This window comes from Papio anubis, chromosome 4 (assembly GCF_008728515.1).
Source record: "Papio anubis isolate 15944 chromosome 4, Panubis1.0, whole genome shotgun sequence".
Lineage (NCBI taxonomy): Eukaryota > Metazoa > Chordata > Mammalia > Primates > Cercopithecidae > Papio > Papio anubis.
In genome coordinates, this window is record NC_044979.1 from 69,446,464 (window position 1) to 69,467,293 (window position 20,830).

The 20,830-nt window shown below is 38.8% G+C and overlaps 1 protein-coding gene across 2 annotated transcripts in view; it reads left to right on the forward strand.

The window, feature by feature from the left end:
• Positions 1-2,748: 2,748 nt before the first annotated feature.
• The window catches only part of GTPBP10 (GTP binding protein 10), a 35,147-nt gene continuing 17,065 nt past the window's right edge, over positions 2,749-20,830 (forward strand). The window contains 4 exon segments of one of the 2 annotated variants that reach the window (NM_001169083.1): positions 2,749-2,781; positions 8,816-9,009; positions 10,465-10,556; positions 11,089-11,233. In NM_001169083.1, coding sequence (NP_001162554.1) covers positions 2,749-2,781; positions 8,816-9,009; positions 10,465-10,556; positions 11,089-11,233 — 464 coding nt within the window. 2 annotated transcript variants of the gene reach the window in all.

Here is a 20,830-nt window from a genome sequence, read left to right on the forward strand (position 1 = left end):
CAACCCTGAGAAGACATCCTTTCCTCGTCATGGCAGAAGTACTAGTATTTTCCCACAATGACTTCTGCCTTAGGTCTGAATAATGTCCTAAACATTTTGCCTCATGTTCGTTTTAGCTGCACATTTTAAAGGGGACAGTTTCCAGTTACACAATGTTTCTTTTACTATCTGGTAATGAGATTTATCATAAATACTTCAGGCTCTGACCACATTTTGTCAGAGGTAAATATTATGCTTTCTTCTTTGTTTACAGTACACAATGATCCTCATCATTTTGAGATATTTCTATATCAATCTCTCTTTTTTTTAGTTGCTGTGATCATTTCTCCATGTATATGTTACATGAAAGAAAAGTATTTGAGATTGTGTTCACTAACAAGAAATAGGCATTGGAAAATAAGTACATTGGGCTCAACACTATTCTGACACAATAGGAAGACCTAGTAAGATAGTAATCTTAATGGCAGCAAATGTTATTGACATTAAATTAAAAACATCTACACAGCAACAACCTAATGTTCTGATTAATGAGAGGTATGAACACTGATGGAAATCAGTATCTGTTGCTGGTGTTACTATTCAATGTTAATACACAGAGGGAAAATACAACTATTGCAGGTTAAATGATAACTACAGCTTTTCTGATTGGTGATTGTAAGCAGGAGGTCCAGTAGCAGCAAAGTAATCAAGACAGGGGTTTTCTTTTTTTTTTTTTTTTTTTTTTTTTGAGACGGAGTCTCGCTCTGTCACCCAGGCTGGAGTGCAGTGGCGCGATCTTGGCTCACTGCAAGCTCCGCCTCCCGGGCTTACGCCATTCTCCTGCCTCAGCCTCCCGAGTAGCTGGGACCACAGGCGCCCGCCACCTCGCCCGGCTAGTTTTTTGTATTTTTTAGTAGAGACGGGGTTTCACCGTGTTCGCCAGGATGGTCTCGATCTCCTGACCTCGTGATCCGCCCGTCTCGGCCTCCCAAAGTGCTGGGATTACAGGCTTGAGCCACCGCGCCCGGCCAAGACAGGGGTTTTCATATCATATCTTTCCAAATAATCACTGTCCTAAGTGAGGGGTGGAAGACGCTGTCACATTGAGGTATTATAGCAGGACGAACTGCAGGCAAAACTCCTCAGACACCAAGATGTAGAAGGAAGGGCTTTATTCAGCTGGGAGCATCAGCAAGCTACTGCCTTAAAATCCGAGCTCCCCAAGTGCACAATTTCTGTCCCTTTTAAGGGCTCACAACACTAAATATTTCATATGAAAGGGTTGTGATTGATTAAGCAATTTAGGGGACACTGACAGGGGTTTCATGCACTGGTAGAGAGAAACAGAACAGGGCAGGGAGTTTCACAGTGTTCTTCTATACAATGTCAGGAACATCAGTTTCTAAGTCATAAGTTGATTTTTAACTACTGGGTTTAGGCCAGGCAGACCCAGGCCTGGGGCTGGGCTGCCTGTCTTTGGTTTTACTTAATTGTTTGTTTTTTAAAACAGGTACTGGGTATAAAACAATACAAGAGGGTCTCTCTCTTTCCTCAGTATTAGTTTTCACGGTGCTATGAAGAACTGCGCAGACTGGGTAATGTATAAAGGAAAGAGGCTTAATTGACTCACAGTTCCATATGGCTGGGGAGGCCTTAGAAAACTTACAATCATGGGGGAAGGGGAAGCAGAAACAAGCACCTTTTTCCCATGGCAGCAGAAGAGAGAACAAAGGAGTGACTTCCAAACACTTATAAAACCATCAGCTCTTGTGTGAACTCCCTATCAGGAGAGCAGCATGGAAGAAACCGCCCCCCATGATCCAATCACTTCCCTACCTCCACGGTGGACGTTACCAATTAAGATGAGATTTGGGTGGGGACACAGAGCCATATCATATCAGGATGTGAAACGATTCTAGGAATTACTCGTTTTGGTTGTTAAGAATTATACAGCTAGCAGCCTTGTGCAGGGCCGTTTACTTCAGCTGCATACGTTTTTTCGCTGCATGAGGGGCTGGGGAGAGCTACTCTCTTCCGGTCCTGAAAAATATCAAGACAGTGAGGGGTTTTCACATCGTCTTAGTTCTCACAAAGGCACGCTTCAAATGACGGATAAAAACCCGTCTTCCCGACTCCAAGAAGCTTCTTTCTCTTACTGCACAGGAGTCCTCTTACAGAACTCAGATCCTGACATTATTTTCAATAAAATTTTGTGCCGCTGCAAGTCTCCTGGAAGCTTTGGCTGAAGACTACTCAGCTCATCACTGAACTACTGGCTTTTGGCTGAAGACTACTCAGCTCATCACTGAACTAATGGCTTTTGGGGGTTCTTTTTCCCCAGTTGAGTTTCTGTGTCTTTTACGCGTTTGGTTTTATGGTCCGTTGGAGGTTTTTTCACGCTGAGGGTGAAGATTCTTAGTTTCTTCAATTAGCATAAAAGCTGCTCCAAGGCCGCTGGGTCTTCAGTTCCATTCTATTCAAAATGTTAATTCCTGAGGCACGCAACCTGCGCCCTACTGTCCTTTGTCCCACCGCTTCTCGAGATTATCTTCGTGTTTTAAGAGAGAGAACGCCTTCCCGCCACACCCGTGGGCTGCACCGCACAGCGCATGCGGCTGTTCGCCCTGGAGAGCACCACAAAACGCATGCGACAGTCCGCCGGCGTGGGCGGAGGAGAAACGCGTCGGCGCCCGGCGGTGACGTCAAAAGGCCGCGCTGTACTTCGGCTTGTGCGGCTTCGGCAAGAAGGTTTCCTGGCCTGTTGCAGCCATGGTCCGTTGCAGTTGCGTGTTGTTCAGAAAGGTCCGTGCGGGTCCCCTCAACCTGGTCCCCTTAGCGCTGACGGCTGTAGTTCTCCCTTGCTCACCTGTCTCTCCACTACTTTCTTTGTGGCGGCCTCTTGCTTGCTTGGTTTTCCCATAAACCTCTCCGCCCCTCCTGTAGTCGCGCTTTGCCAGTAAGCGGTGATAATGGTGTGTGTACCTGGCGTGGTTAGGACGGTTGTTTGGGGGCAGGGTTTGAAGTTCTTTAGAGAAATCGTGTGCACGTGGCATGAGGAACTGGGATACCTGCCTGCTGTGGCCCAAATGTTGTGGTTTTTTCTTCCTTTAAGTAATGTCTACAGTGTGTTTTTATATATTTCTCCTTGAGTGTACTGTTTGTTTTTCTAATGGATTTTTATGAAGACACGAGAGCGTTTAATTGATGTGCCTTCTTGCAGAACATTTAGGTCGATTTTTGTGTAGTGTCGGTCTTAAGAATCGTTTCCGTAAAAATTTACAACAGCTTTGAATTAAAAAAAAACAAAAAACAAAACTTACCTACTAGTAATGTTTTGTGAAACGTTGCCTGCGTCATGTTTTGACCATTACTTTATTTCTAACGACCAGAGTAAAAATGCTCCTTTTAAAATAAGGCTCCTAAGCCCCTGAATCTGATTTATCTAGAGCAGAAAAAAAGTGTTATATATTTAATGTAACTGTAGAAACTCTCCTCGGGTATATCAGAATGGTCAATATTTCAACTTTTTTGAAAAAAAAAAAAAATCCCAGATGTTTTTGGTAATTGCTATCCTAAATGACTAGAGATGTGGATTATGAATTTAAGAAATTGCTCCGTAAGTTATTTTAACAGCCTAAGAAGTTAATACATAAGTCCTTTACTTACAAGAAATTCTTGAGTCAGTGAAGGAAGCAGGTAAACACTAAATGCAGCGTAAGATTTATAAAGGTGTAAGATAGAGATTTAATCAAATTGCTGGGAGAGCCAGCAAAGTCAGAGAATTGATTAGAGGAATTTAGAAAGACATTAGTAAATATGACATTTAGGTGGATTTATGATAGGAAAAAGAAATGACATTCTAAGTAGAGGAAAAGCGTGAGCAGAATGGCATGTAGAAATGGCAGTATTTCATGTAGTACAGAGCAAAGAGGAAGAGGGAACGGTTGAGCAAAAGAAAAGGATACAGGAAGGAGCTAGGCATGGTAGGTGAGCCTGCTGTTCTAGCTATTTGGGAGGCTGAGGTGGGAGGATCCCATAAGGCCAGGAGTTCAAGACCAGTCTGGGCAACATAGCAAGACCCCATCTTTAAAATAGTTGGGTTGGTGGTGTGGTACCTGTAGTCCCAGCCATTCCGGAGGCTGAAGTGGGAGAATTGCTTGAGCCCAGGAGTTTGAGGCTGCAGTGAGCTATGACAGTGCCACAGCACTCCAGCCCAAGCAACAGAACCAGATCCTGTTTCAAAAAAAAAAAAAAAAAAAAAAGATAACCAGAAGGGTATTTTAGTAGCTTTGGATATACAGTTGACCCTTCAAGAACATGGGGGTTAGAGGGGCCCCCCCCAGTTGAAAATCTTCATATAACTTTCAACTCCCCCCAAAAACAACTACTAATAATCTTTTGGCTGGAAGCCTTACTGATAACATAAGCAGTCAGTTGACACATACAGATTATATGTATAGTATATACTGTATTCTTACAATAAATTAAGCTAGAGAAAAGAAACTGTTACTAAGAAAGTCATAAGGAAGGGAAAATATATTTACTGTTCATTAAGTGGAAGTGAATTGTAAAGGTCTTCATCCTTATAGTCTTCATGTTCAGTAGACTGAGGAGGAAGAGGGGGAGTTGGTCTTGCTATATTGGGTGGCAGAGGCAGAAGACGTGGAGGTGGAGGAGGTGGAAGGGGAGGCAAGAGAGGCAGACACACTGTGTATAACTTTATGGAAGTACATCGCAATTTCTGTCATGCTTTTGCTTTTCTCTTCCCCCCCCAAAAATGTTTCTATAGGGTACCAGTACCTCTTCCACCATTTGCTTTAGTTTCAGTGCCTGTTTCACAGAAGGATCCACGTCATGAAAGAAGTCAAAAGCAGTCCTGAATAATAGGAGCCCTCCTGCCAGATTGTCTAATGTTAGTTTTTCTGATAGTTTATTCTGTTTTCTTCCTTGTTATCTGGTACTGGATCTGAAGCACTCATCAAGCTGTCTTCTTTTAATTCCTCTGGTTTGTTATCTGTTAGCTCTTGAGTTTCTTCAAGATCCATGTCGTGAAGTCCTTTACCCATTCTCCTGCCGTTTTTGGCATATCCACAGTCTCTTTCATGATTTCCTTAATTGACTCTGTTGTAAATCCTGTGACGTTACAACACAACACCTAGACGAAGTTTTCCCTAGCACGAACTTACTGTTTTGGGCTTATGGCTTTCATGGCTTTTTCAATAACAATGACATTTTCAATGATGTAATACTTCCAGACTTTCCTGAAGTTTTCTCTGTCGATGTTCTTTTCCATAGCTGACAATCCTTTCCGTAGAATATCATGTTTAACGAGCCTTAAAGGTCCTTGCGACCCCCTGATCTAGAGGGTGATTTAGAGACATTGTGTTTGGGGGCAAGGACACCACTTCGGTGCCTTTGGTGTTGAACTCATGGGGTTCTGGGTAGCAGGGAGGGGAGGCACTGAGAACTTTGTAAGTCAGTCTCGTATTGGGAAGGTACTTCCTGACTTCAGGGAGAAAGCATCCATGGAACCAATCCAGAGAAAAGGTTTTTTGTTCTCTAGGCCTTCTTGTCCAACAAAGACTGGCAGCTGATGTTTATCTTTCCCTTTCGAGATTGAGGGGTTAGCAGCTTCATAGATAAGGACAGTCCTGATTATAAACACAACTGCATTTGCACAATACAGTAGGGTTAGCCTATCCCTTCCTGGGTTAAATCCTGGTGCTCACTGCTCTTCCTTACTAATGTCTTTTGTAGCATGTTTTCCAGAATAGGGTACTTTTGTCAGCATTAACAACCTGATTTGGGAGATACTCTTTCTCAGTGATTTTCTCAATGGCGTCTGGGAACTCATCTGCTGCCTGTTGGTTGGCAGAACCTGCTTCTCCTGTTATCTTGATATTTCTAAAGCCAAAGCCAAACCGATTTCTTCTTCTTTTTTTTTAAATTGTACTTCAAGTTCTAGGGTACGTGTACGCAACGTGCAGGTTTGTTATATAGGTATACATGTGCCATGTTGGTTTGCTGCTCCCATTAACTTGTCATTTACATTGGGTATTTCTCCTAATGCTATCTCTCCCACAGCCCCCCACCCCATGACAGGCCCTGGTGGGTGATGTTCCCCTCCCTGTGTCCAAGCGTTCTCATTGTTCAGTTCCCACCTATGAGTGAGAACATGTGGTGTTTGGTTTCTGTCCTTGTGTTAGTTTGCTCAGAATGATGCTTTCCAGCTGCATCCATGTCCCTGCAAAGGACATGAACTCATCCTTCTTTATGGCCACATAGTATTCCATGGTGTATTTGTGCCACATTTTCTTAATCCAGTCTGTCGTTGATGGATTGGTTCCAAGTCTTTGCTATCATGAATAGTGTCACAATAAACATACATGTGCTTGTGTCTTTATAATGGCATGATTTATAATCCTTTGGGTATATACCCAGTAATGAGTTTGCTGGGTCAAATGGTGTTTCTAGTTCTAGATCCTTGAGTAATTCCCACACTGTCTTCCACAGTCAAACGTCTTTCGAAAACTATCAAATCATCCTTTGCTGGCAATTATTTAGCTTTAGATCCTTCACATTCCTTTTGCTTTTAAATTGTCATATAGTAACTTTACTTTTTCTTGAATTGTATTAGTCTATGTTTTTAAAATAGCAATCCTGCATCTGCATAAAAGTTGCATATTCAATACAAGATAAAAAGTTAATTTACAAAAAGTGCAAGGTTTTCACACCTCTCGGCACAGCTGCAGCAGTGGGTTATTAAGTTTTTTCTTTTTTACATTGATTTTTATTCTGGATTCATTTATCTTGAAATAGCAGGCCATCGCAGCTACAGATTTTAATCTGTGGTACGTATGAAGCAATTTGTCTTGTTATTGTAATGTCATGACTTGACTTCTTGGGAGCACTTCCAGCATCACTAGTGGCACTTTGTATGGGTTCCATGGTGTTGTTCGAGGTTTACAGTGTAACACTGAACAGGATGAAAAATGCAAGAGAACTGTGAGAGAACACTTTTTACTGACTTACAAAATTTACTTGGCAAGATGAACTGCCCATGGAGAGATGAGTAGTATCACATGGCCTTTTTGGTGGCAATTTGGGACACTTGAGCTCACTGAGATAGCTACAGGAGGTAACTACGAAATTATTACAGTATTCCAGGATGTACTACAGTTAATTTTATGCAGTTATGATTTAATACTGCATTTTTACATTTGCTGACATTTCTCTTGACTGCAAATGCTGCTATGTAAGGTCTGCAAGTGTGTGTGTAAGTTGTGATAAATTTTAATTTTTTTTTTTTTTTTCAGACGGAGTCTTGCTCTGTCGCCCAGGCTGGAGCGCAGTGGCCGGATCTCAGCTCACTGCAAGCTCCACCTCCCAGGTTTACGCCATTCTCCTGCCTCAGCCTCCCGAGTAACTGGGACTACAGGCGCCCGCCACCTCGCCCGGCTAGTTTTTTGTATTTTTTAGTAGAGATGGGGTTTCACCGTGTTAACCAGGATGGTCTCGATCTCCTGACCTCGTGATCTGCCCGTCTCGGCCTCCCAAAGTGCTGGGATTACAGGCTTGAGCCACCGCGCCCGGCCAATTTTAACTTTTTATAATAGATGTGTGGCCAGGTGCAGTAGCTCATGCCTATAATTTCAACACTTTGGGAGGCCAAGGCAAGAGGATTGTTTGTGGCCAGGAGTTTGAGACCAGCCTGGGCAACACAGCAAGACCCCATCTCTCGTTTTTTTAAAAATTAAAATAGGTATGTGTATATTTTATGGAAGTAAATGACAAAATAGATTAGTATCTGTGTATATTTTTTGCACTCATGACACAACTTTTCTTAACTTTTTTCAGGATTTCCCATCTATGTGGTTTGCAAGTTTTTTCAAATTGTTGCAAAGCTCAAAATTTTCTAATGTATTTATTGAAAAAAATCTGTGTATAAGTGGACACACACAGTTCAAACCAGTGTTGTTCAAGGGTCAACTGTAGTACTAAGAATTTTTTGCTTTATTTTGTAAGCATTTTTTTAAATGCATGGTTTTTGAGTAAAGGAGAAACGTGATTAGAGATCAGATCAATTTCAGAAAAATACTTCGGGCAACAAATTGGAGAATGCAGTAAGGAAAAAATGATGAGACACTGAAAGGAGCTCATGTGGTGCAGGTACTAGGGCAGTGGTACTGGAGAGAAGAGAGTAGGGCTTTGGGACAAGAAACAGGTGTATTCTGAAAGACTTCCATTTGTGTAGTCTCAATAGATAAACCATAGTTCCATTATTTGAGAGAACATTGGAGGAACAGATTTTACCTGGCGAAGAGTTTGGTGTTGTTATGTTAACATTTATTTTTGAGGTGGCTATTATTTATTCAACTGATATGTAAGAACAAGTTACATATTAGGGGATTTCACATATAAATTAGATACACATTCTGCTCACATTGCTTTATCCTATTAAAAGATTTCATCCTGATGGAAATGTCTGGCAGATTGGACATAGAAAATATCTCACCTAGGTGATGGTTATTGGTACAAGCAGAAATTACCCAGGGGAGAAAGTGTAGAATGAAAACAGGGCCAAGTCAGAAACCCTCAGGATGAGTGGGACAATAGTTGATAACTGAAAAAACTAAAAGGGACTTAAGAGAAATAATCAAATGGGAAAGGGGGTCAGATCAGAGATGTGGTGGTGAGCTAAGAAGATGTTACAGAATTGGCATATAAAAAGCTATTAACGATTTTTTAAAAAGAAGTTTTGGTGGAAGAAAGAACTAGAAAGCGGTTCCAAGTTGATACGCTTGGTATACAAATGTTTTTTTTCTTTTTTTTTAAGTATGGAAATTTCATCGATAACCTAAGACTCTTCACCAAGGGAGGATCCGGTGGAATGGGTTATCCTCGTTTAGGTGGAGAAGGTGGAAAAGGTGGTGACGTCTGGGTTGTAGCCCGGAACAGAATGACTTTAAAACAACTTAAAGACAAGTATCCTCAGAAACGGTTTGTGGCTGGAGTAGGAGCAAACAGCAAGTAAGTAATTACTGAGTGACTTAAAATTTAGAAAATCAAACCCTTCTGGAAATTTTTTTTTAAGTTATAAAATAAAAACTTAATTGTTCATTTGAAGTAAATTGTTTCCTGTATTTATAACTGAGCAAAAGCCTAAAATGTCTCAACTCATAAAAGACTCATACTAAAGAATATTTCAGAGTTTTAAAACTTTTTGTCCGTTTCTTTTCCCAATGTCTATCTGTATTCTTTTTGCACTTTCCCTGTTGAAACCGAAAATTATCTGAATTCCCACTGTTTTTTTCTAAAATTATCTTTGACAACCTTTAAGAAAACTTTCTCAGTCTTAACCATGCTACTCCACCCCACTACCATTAGAAGGCAAGATAGCCACTGTTAACCTTTTCTTGACTTTTCTAAGACTTTCTGTGTGTTTACACAAATGCAATTATGTGCATAAAATTTTAGAATACAAAAATGAGAGTACAATATTTTACAATCTGCTATTTTTACTTTTTTTCCCATGTCAAAATTATTCAGAATACCTGCGTAATAACTAACAATTTATTTTGTTGTTTGTCTATTTAGGTTATTGTTGATTTTTTTTTTCCAGTTATACCTATAGTACAGCATCCTGTGTAGATACTATTTTACATGTTTGTTCAATTATTATTTTGATAAATTCCCAGAAATAGAATTGCTAAAACGTTTGTACTAATTTTTTCTTTTATGAGCAGTTTAAGAGTAGCTAGATTTGCCTTCTTTAATGTAAGTACTTTCCTTCGAGGTTAGTTTTTTAGAAGCTTTGCTATTTGGTGGATTTTTTGTTTTTTTATAGATTCATTTTTTCTTTTTTTTTTTTTTGAGACAGAGTCTCATTCTGTTGCCTAGGCTGAGTGTAGTAGGCACTATCACAGCTCACTGCAGCCTCTACCTTTCAGGCTCAAGTGATCCTCCCACCTCTGCCTCCCAAGTAGCTGAGACTACAGGTGTGTGCTACTATGCCCAACTAATTTTTAAATTTTCTTTTTTTTTTTTTTTTTAAATAGAAATGGAGTTGTGCTTGGTGTTCAGGCTGGTTTTGACCTCCTGGACTCGAGATCCTCCTGCCTCAGCCTCCCAAAGTGCTGAGATTATAGGCGTGAGCTACCATGCCTGGCTTTTTCTACCTTATTTGTATTGTAGCAATAATCTCTTCATTTCATGGTTGCAATATTTTAGTTTCAGGTTAAAATGACCTTTGGTGGTTAGCTTAGTGACTTAAATCATTACCCAGTGCCATTTTAGTGGGATATAATGTCTAAAATGCAAAGAAATAATTAGGGATAATTTTAGTTTTTTTAAACCTTGTGTTTGACCATTTAACATCTGCATTAACCAGAGAATTGATTGCTACTGTTCTTTGTAACCATTTTGTGTGTGTGTGTGTGTACATACACAAGCATACATATATATATGTATACTTTTTTTTGGTAGAGTTAGTGCACTGAAAGGCTCCAAAGGAGAAGACTGTGAAATCCCTGTGCCTGTGGGTATTTCAGTAACTGATGAAAACGGTAAAATTATAGGTGAGTGTATTATAACTTCGAAGGTTGTAAAAATGTGCACATTTTCTAAAATTAAACAATGGAATAGCTTCTCTTGAGTTTCAGAAGTTTTTTAACTAACAATTTTAGTTACTACTCTATAAGAGAGCATTTTTAAAACTTACAAAAGTTAAAATGACTACTAGATTTAAGATTGTTTTAAAGATGTTAGAGTTCTTGCTTGGTCTTAAAATATATAACTAGGCTCTTTTCAATTGCTTACTGAAGTGTTTTTCTGGGGTCAAACTTTCAATAGATTTGTAAAATTGGAATTTCCTGGACTGTTTTTCTGAAAGAACAACATTCCCTTAATGATTCTACTTATTATAGATTTGTAATTGAGAATTTCCTAGCATGTATTTTTGGAAGTAAAATATAACATTAGTGATTCCACTTACTAATCTATAGATTTGTAATTTTGAATTTCCTTGCCTGTATTTCTGAAAGAAATAGATTGCATTAGTGATTTCACTTATTGATCTTTAATGTAAATATTTCTCTCTCTCTTTTTAAGGAGAACTCAATAAGGAGAATGACAGAATTTTGGTAGCTGAAGGAGGTCTTGGTGGTAAATTACTTACAAATTTCTTACCATTGAAAGGCCAGAGACGAATAATTCACCTTGATCTAAAAGTTATAGCTGATGTAGGCCTAGTAGGGTAAGTATCATTCATTTTTTATTATTATACTTTCAGAGAGATAGTTCTTAAATAGGAAATAAACATAAATGATAATTTGGGGCCATAATTATTTCAAATTTATGGAATTTGATTGTTGTGTATGTACTAGAAAAATATGCTGCTAAATACTGTTTTCAAATTACCAACATAGAGTTTCATAGTTATTGCTTATTTGTAAAATTAAGACCAGAACAATTGAATAGATCAGTGGGAATGTTAGAGAATGCATAAAGAAAAATCAATCAAATGCAATAGTATAAGAAGGTTAAATAATGTTACCGGATATTAAAGAATAATAAATCCAAACAAACCATATTATTATTAAAAGTATATAGAAGGAAATAAAAAGGGAAAATGATTGACATAACTCTTTTGGGTCTTTTTTTTTTTTTTTTTTGATACAGAGTCTCACTCTGTCACCCAGGCTAGAGTGCAGTGGCGTGATATCGGCTCACTGCAAGCTTGGCCTCCTGGGTTCACGCCATTCTCCTGCCTCAGCCTTCGGAGTAGCTGGGACTATAGGCACCCGCCACCATGCCCAGCTATTTTATTTTATTTTTTGTATTTTTAGTAGAGACGCGGTTTCACCATGTTGGCCAGGATGGTCTCGATCTCCTGACCTCGTGATCCGCCTGCCTCGGCCTCCCAAAGTGCTGGGATTACAGGCGTGAGCCACCGCGCCCGGCCTCTTTTGGGTCTTAATAGAGACATTAAAGTATCATTAGTCAAATGGCTAAAGACCAATACAGACAATCTCAATCCTCAGACTTATGCACTGTTGCTGCCAAATTGAATCCTGCTATGACTGTTTGTATAACCTTCTTGCCTCTGCTTAGGATCTATCTAGTCCCAGTACTATAGACCTCAGAAGAGTGTCCTCTTCCACCAGCCTCCATTCTTTCATTAAATAATGCTGTTTAGCTGTGGAGTTGCAGTGTGGCTACTACACTGGAAGGGGATAGATAGCAGGATACAGAATACATAAAGGGGCCGGGTGCGGTGGCTCACTCCTGTAATCCCAGCACTTTGGGATGCCAAGGTGGGCAGATCACGAGGTCAGGAGATCAAGACCATCCTGGCTAACCCAGTGAAATCCCGTCTCTAGCTGGGCGTGGTGGCGGGCGCCTGTAGTCCCAGCTACTCAGGAGGCTGAGGCAGGAGAGTGGCGTGACCCCGGGAGGCAAAACTTGCAGTGAGCCGAGATCGTGCCACTGCACTCCAGCCTGGACGACAGAGTGAGACTCCGTCTCAGAAAAAACAAAAAAACAAAAAAACAAAAAAGGAAGAGAAAAACTTAAATTTGCATTTGCTCTCTCTCCCCCATCCCCCCTCCCTCCTGCCCTCTCCCTCCGGCCCTATCACAGTATTACACAGTTACTCAGATGGAAAGTTTAAGAGCAAGATAAGGAAAACTGCCTTGTTACTGTCCTACTTCAAATTCCTAGTTCTATTTTTTGCTTCCCCGTAGCTTCTTTCTAAGTTCTTTTCATCTTCCTCTTCAGGCATCTTACTGCTTCTTTACCAGACTCTTAAGTCTGAATCCCTCGCCTTTTGCCCTGCCTGACCAGCCACTAGAGCTTACCACCATTGGTTTAGGGTTCACAGAGGCCCCGTTCCTGCTAAAATTATAACAAGAAAGATGTGATCCTGGCTTTCCATTCACATTTATTTTTTTTCAGTAAAGCACAGTTATGAGAGTTATTAGATATAAATTCTGTAATCCTCTATATTTTCAGGAACGTTATGGGCTTAATAGGGTTTTGTGGGCAAGCCTGGCAGTCCAGTGAATCACAGTTGCATTTGGCATGAAAATGGGTTTCAAGTTCTGAAGAGAAAACTTTACAGTCTAAGAAGAGCCTAGCACGGCTTAGTCATAAAAGTGGAGTGGCATGGAGGACTCAGCTTAGACTATTTAGGTTAGGATCTCAAATCCTCTGGAGGCTGCCCAGCTGGTCTTGGGTAAATTATACAGCCTCTCTAAGCCTTTGTTTTCTCTTCTTTTTTTCCTTTTCTTTTCTCTCGTTCTTCCTTCACTGTAGTTTTTTTTTTTTTCTTTTTTCCACCACGTCATTTGTTTTCTCATCTTTAATAGTGTATCGAGATAGGTCTTTCCTTAAAACGTTGGTGGGTAAGATAATACATTTACAGCAGAAGATATGGTTTGCATTTTTGTACGTTCAATGAATTGTAGCTGCTGTCTTCATCATAATTATATTGCCAACTTACTGGAATACTGCATATAGTGATATACAAAGCTTTTCAGAAGTAGGTTTGAAATTTGTCAGTAATTAAAGCATCAGGATTCTTAAGCATATGAAAAGAGAATGGGGGGAAAAGATTTTTAAATGGAATGTTTAACATGTTTTCTAGTGTTTTTAAATTAGGCAACTATTCTTGAAGAGTTACTACTATGAATACTGGCATAAGTAGATATCCTTTTAGCTGGTTTTGGAAATGGACTGAATGAATCATAGAAGAAAGTTATTGTACAGCTAACAGATTTGTGCTGCTGTTGTCAAATCTGATCTTTGCATAGGCTGGATTTTAGCCTCTAAAATTTTCACTGGGTGTTTTTCAAGAAAAATTTCAAATATCTGTTCTTCAATCATTAGCATCATCTTTCTATTCATACTTTGATCTTCTTGGAAATAGTTGCTTGCATTATGTGTTCAATCATTATGAAAATATGAGGATGTTGGAAACCAGCAAGTCCAGCTAGTAATAATTATGGATAAAAATGGCTGCAATTTGCTTTTCAAAAGCTCTAAGAACCTGGATAAAACAGGGTATTAAAAAAACATATGTTCCAAGAGAAACAAGTCATTAAGAAACCTCACATAATTTTATTTTAAATTCATTACAGAAAGATTTTTTTTAAATGAGGGAAATTGTTGAAATACCTCCAGCTTATAAGTTTTTATAGAATTCTCAATTAATATTTGCAGAATATTCCACCATTATTCCAAGTGAAAGTTTGGCAGAGTTTTTGAAATACCTTCTTCAAATTTGAATTAAGAACTCTGTGAAGGCGGGAATCATTTTGTCTCATTGCTTAGTATGTTGCCTGATACAAAGTCAGTGCTCAATAAATATTTGTTGGATAAATTTAATGAAAATATATGAATGAGATTTAGGAATGAATGTTTTAATTAACCCCCATTCCTAGTACTGTCTTTCATACATGGTGGGCCTTTCTTGAGGGAAATTTAGCAGTATAATCAAAAGCCTTTAAAATGAGCTTGTATTTTATCCAGTATTTCTTCATGTAGACATTTATTCCAAGAAAGAAGTCAAAGATGTGTGCAAAGAGAAGTCCTAGCCAGAAAAATCAGGCAAGAGAAAAAAAGGGCATTCAAATAGGAAAGAAGGAAGTCAAACTATCTGTTTGCCAACCATATGATCTTATACCTTGAAAACCCTAGAGACTCCTTCAAAAGACTCCTAGATTTGATAAATGAATTCAGTAAACTCTCAGGTTACCAAATCAGTATACACAAATCAATAGCACTGCTATACACCACCAACAACCAAGCTGAGAATTAAATCAAGAACTCAATCCCTTTTACAACAGCTACAAAAAATAAAATACCTAAGAATATACCTAACCAAGGTCGTGAAAGATCTCTACAAGGAGAACTGCAGACATTGCTGAAAGAAATCGTAGATGACGCAGACAAATGGAAATACATCCCATGTTCATGGATTGGAAGAATCAGTACTGTGAAAATGACCATACTGCCCAGAGAATCTACAGATTCAATGCAATTTCTGTTAAAATACCAGTATTATTTTTCACAGTATTAGAAAAAACCCTAAAATTCATATGGAATCAAAAAAGCCCGAATAGCCAAAGCAATCCTCAGCAAAATGAACAAATCTAGAGGAATCATATTACCTGACTTCAAATTATATTACAACGTTATAGTAACCAAAACAGCATGGTATTAGTATAGAATTAGGTACATAGACCAATGGAAGAGAATAGAGAACCCAGAAATAAAGCCAAATACTTAAGACCAACTGATCGCTAACAAAGCACACAAAAACAAACTGGGGAAAGGATACCCTATTCAAAAAATGATGCTGGGAAAATTGGATATCCAAATGTAGAATAATGAAACTGGATTCATATCTCTCATTATATACAAAAATTAACTCAAGATAGATTAGGTTTTAGTCTAAGACCTGAAACTATAAAAATTCTAGAAACGTAGGAAAAACCCTTCTCACATTGGCCTAGACAAAGAATTTGTGACTAAGTTCTCAAACCAAATGCAACATAAATAAATAAATGGGACCTAATTAAAGTAAAAATCCTCTGCATAGCAAAAGAAAGAATCAACAGAATAAACAGCCTACAGAATGGGAGAAAGTATTTGCAAACTATGCATCTAACAGAGGACTAATATACAGAGTCTACAAGGAACTTAAATCAACAAGGAAAAAACAATTCCATTAAAAAGTGGACGAATGACATGGGCATTTCTCAAAAGAAGATAGGCATACAAATCGCCAAGAAGCATATAAGAAAATGTTCAGCATCACTAATACTCAGGGAAATACATACAAAACTACAGTGATTTACCAGCTTAGCCAGAATGGTCATTATGGAAAAGTCAAAAAACAATAGGTGTTGACATAGATGTGGTGAAAAGAGAATTCTTATACCTTTTAAAAAAAAATTTTTTTTTTTTATTATACTTTAAGTTCTAGGGTATGCACAACATGCAGGTTTGTTGCATAGGTATACATGTGCCATGTTGGTTTGCTGCACCCATCAACTTGTCATTTACATTATGTATTTCTCCTAATGCTATCCCTCCCCCAGACCCCCACACCCTCACAGGCCCTGTTGTGTGGTGTTCCCCACCCTCTGTCTATATGTTCATTGTTCAGCTCCCACTTATGAGTGAGAACATGCAATATTTGATTTTCTATCCTTGTGGTAGTTTACTGAGAATGATGGTTTCCAGCTGTATCCATGTCCCTGCAAAGGACATGAACTCATCCTTTTTTATGGCTGCATAGCATTCCATGGTATATATGTGCCACATTTTCTTAATTCAGTCTGTCATTGATGGACATTTGGGTTGGTTCCAAGTCTTTGCTATCGTGAATAGTGCCACAATAAACATACGCGGGCATATGTCTTTATAATGGCATGATTCATAATCCTTTGGGTGTATACCCAGTAATGGGATTGCTGGGTCAAATGATGTTTCTAGTTCTAGATCCTTGAGGAATTGCCACACTGTCTTCCACAATGGTTGAACTAGTTTATACTCCCACCGACAGTGTAAAAGCGGTCCCATTCTCCACATCCTCTCCAGCATCTGTTGTTTCCTGACTTTTTAATGATTGCCATTCTAACTGGCATGAAATGGTATCTCATTGTGGTTTTGATTTGCATTTTTCTGATGACCAGTGATGATGAGCATTTTTTCGTATGTCTGTTGGCTGCATGAATGTCTTCTTTTGAGAAGTATCTGTTCATATCCTTTGCCCACTTTTTGATGGGGTTGTTTTTTTCTTGTAAATTTGTTTAAGTTCTTTGTAGATTCTGGATATTAGCCTTTTGTCAGATGGGTAGATTGCAAAAATTTTCTCCCATTCTGTAGGTTGCCTCTTCACTCTGATGATAGTTTCTTACGCTGTGCAGAAGCTCTTTAGTTTAATTAGATTTCATTTGTTAATTTTGGCTTTTGTTGCCCTTGCTTTTGGTGTTTTAGTCATGAAGTCATTGCCCATGCCTATGTCCTGAATGGTATTGCCTAGGTTTTCTTTTAGGGTTTTTATGGTTTTAGGTCTTACATTTAAGTCTTTAATCCATCTTGAGTTAGTTTTTGTATGACATGTAAGGAAGGGATCCAGTTTCAGCTTTTTACATATTGCTAGCCAGTTTTCCCAGCACCATTTATTAAATAGGGAACCCTTTCCCCATTTCTTGTTTTTGTCAGGTTTGTCAAAGATCAGATGGTTGTAGATGTGTGGGGGTATTTCTGAGGCCTCTGTTCTGTTCCATTGGTCTATATATCTGTTTTGGTATCAGTACCATGCTGTTTTTGTTACTGTAGCCTTGTAGTATAGTTTGAAGTCAGGTAGCATCATGCCTCTAGCTTTGTTCTTTTTGCTTAGGATTGTCTTGGCAATGCAGGTTCTTTTTTGGTTCCATATGAACTTTAAAGTAGTTTTTTCCAATTCTGTGAAGAAAGCCAGTGGTAGCTTGATGGGGATGGCATTGAATCTATAAATTACCTTGGGCAGTATGGCCATTTTCACGATATTGATTCTTCCTATTCATGAGCATGGAATATTCTTCCATTTGTTTGTGTCCTCTTTTATTTCATTGAGCAGTGGTTTGTAGTTCTCCTGGAAGAGGTCCTTCACATTCCTTGTAAGTTGGATTCCTAGGTATTTTATTATCTTTGTAGTAATTGCAAATGGGCGTTCACTCATGATTTGGCTCTCTGTGTGTCTGTTATTGGTGTATAGGAATGTTTGTGATTTTTGCACATTGATTTTGTATCCTGAGACTTTGCTGAAATTGCTTATCAGCTTAAGGAGATTTTGGGCTGAGACGATGGGGTTTTCTAAATATACAGTCATGTCATCTGCAAACAGGACAATTTGACTTCCTCTTTTCCTAATTGAATACCCTTTATTTCTTTCTCTTGCCTGACTGCCCTGGCCAGAACTTCCAACACTATGTTGAATAGGAGTGGTGAGAGAGGGCATCCTTGTCTAATGCTGGTTTTCAAAGGGAATGCTTCCAGTTTTTGCCTGTTCGGTATGAGATTGGCTGTGGGTTAGTCATAAATAACTCTTATTATTTTGAGATACATTTTGTTGATACCTAGTTTCTTGAGAGTTTTTAGCATGAAGGGGTGTTGAATTTTGTCAAAGGCCTTTTCTGCATCTATTGAGATAATCATGTGGTTTTTGTCTTTGCTTCTGTTTATGTGATGGATTAGGTTTATTGATTTGTGTGTGTTGAACCAGCCTTGCATCCCAGGGATGAAGCCAGTTTAATTGTAGTGGATACGCTTTTTGAAGTGCTGCTGGATTTGGTTTTGCCAGTATTTTATTGAGGATTTTTGCATCGATGTTCGTCAGGATTATTGGCCTAAAATTCTTTCTCTCTTTTTTTTTTCTTTTTGTATCTCTTCCAGGCTTTGGTATCAGGATGATGCTAGCCTCATAGAATGAGTTAGGGAGGATTCCCTCTTTTTCTATTGATTGGAATCATTTCAGAAGGAATGGTACCAGCTCCTCTTTGTACCTCTGATAGATTCGACTGTGAATCCGCCTGGTCCTGGATTTTTTTGGTTGGTAGGCTATTAGTTATTGCCTCAATTTCAGAGCCTATTACTGGTCTATTCAGAGATTCAGCTTCTTCCTGGTTTAATCTTGGGAGGGTGTATGTGTCCAGGAATTTATCCATTTCTTGTAGATTTTCTAGTTTATTTGCGTAGAATTATTTATAGTATTCTCTGATGGTAGTATGTATTTTTCTGGAATCAGTAGTGATATCCCCTTTATCATTTTTTATTGCATCTATTTGATTCTTTTCTCATTTCTTCTTTATTAGTCTTGCTAGTGGTCTATCTGTGTTGCTGATTAAAAAAAAAAAAAAAAAACAGCTCCTTGATTCAATTTTTTTTTTAGAGGTATTTTGTGGCTCTGTCTCTATCAATTCTGCTCTGATCTTAGTTATTTCTTGCGTTCTGCTAGCTTTTGAATTTGTTTGTTCTTGCTTCTCTAGTTCTTTTAATTGTGATGTTAGGTTGTCAATTTTAGATCCTTCCTGCTTTCTCTTGTGGGCATTTAGTGCTATAATTTCCCTCTACACACTTTTAAATGTGTCCCAGAGATTCTGATACATTATATCTGTGTTCTCATTGGTTTCAAAGAACATCCGTGTTTCTGCTTTCGTTTCATTATTTACGCAGGAGTCATTCAGGAGCAGGTTGTTCAGTTTCCATGTAGTTGTATGGTTTTGAGTGAATTTCTTAATCCTGAGTTCTAATTTGATTGCACTGGTCTGAGAGAGAGTTTCTTGTGTTTTCTGTTGCTTTGCGTTTGCTGAGGAGTGTTTTACTTCTCATTATGTGGTCAATTTTAGAATAAGTGCAGTGTGCTGAGAAGAATGTATATTTTTTTTTCTTTTTTTTTTTTTTTTTTGTAAAAAAAGAAAAAAATGCCTGGCAAATTTTTTGTATTTTTAGTAGAGACGGGGTTTCACCGTGTTAACCAGGAAGGTCTCGATCTCCTGACCTCGTGATCCGCTCACCTCGGCCTCCCAAAGTGCTGGGATTACAGACCTGAGCCACCGCACCCTGCCAAAGAATGTATATTCTGTTGATTTGTGGTAGAGAGTTCTGTAGATGTCTGTTAGGTCCAATTTGTCCAGAGCTGAGTTCAAGTCCTTGATATCCTTGTTACCCTTCTGTCTCATTGATATAATATTGACAGTGGGATGTTAACGTCTCCCATTATTATTGTGTGGGAGTCTAAGTCTCTTTGTAGCTCTCTAAGGACTTGCTTTATGAATCTGGGTGCTCTTGTAGTGGGTGCATACATATTTAGGATAGTTAGCTCTTCTTGTTGAATTGTTCCCTTTACCATTATGTAATGACCTTCTTTGTCTCTTTTGATCTTTATTGGTTTAAAGTCTGTTTTATCAGAGACCGGGATTGCAACCCCTGCTTTTTTTGTTTTTGCTTTCCATTTGCTTGGTAGATCTTCCTCCATCCCTTTATTTTGAGCCTATGTGTGTCTTTAAACATGAGATGGGTCTCCTGAATACAGCACACCAATAGGTCTTGACTCTTTATCCAATTTGCCAGTCTGTGTCTTTTAATTTGGGCATTTAGCCCATTTACATTTAAGGTTAATATTGTTATGTGTGAATTTGATCTTGCCATTATGATATTAACTGGTTATTTTGCCCGTTAATTGATGCAATTTCTTTGTAGCGTCAATGGTGTTTACATTTTGGTATGTTTTTGCAGTGTCTGGTACCGGTTGTTCCTTTCCATGTTTACTGCTTCTTTCAGGAACTCTTGCAAGGCAGGCCTGGTGGTGACAAAATCTCTCAGCATTTGCTTGTCTGTAAAGGATTTTATTTCTCCTTCACTTATGAAGCTTAGTTTGGCTGGATAGGAAATTCTGGGTTGAAAATTCTTTTCTTTAAGAATATTGAATATCGGCCCCCACTCTCTTCTGGCTTGTAGGGTTTCTGCCGAGAGATCCACTGTTAGTCTGATGGGCTTCCCTTTGTCGGTAACCCAACCTTTCTCTCTGGCTGCCCTTAACATTTTTTCCTTCATTTCAAACTTGGTGAATCTGACAATTGTGTGTCTTGGGGTTGCTCTTCTCGAGGAGTATCTTTGTGGTGGTCTCTGTATTTCCTGAATGTGAATGTTGGCCTGCCTTGCTAGGTTGGGGAATTTCTCTTCGATAATATCCTGCAGAGTGTTTTCTCACTTGAATCCATTCTCGCACTTTCAGGTACCGAACACCAATCAGACGTAGATTTGGTCTTTTCACATAGTCCCATATTTTTTGGAGGCTTTG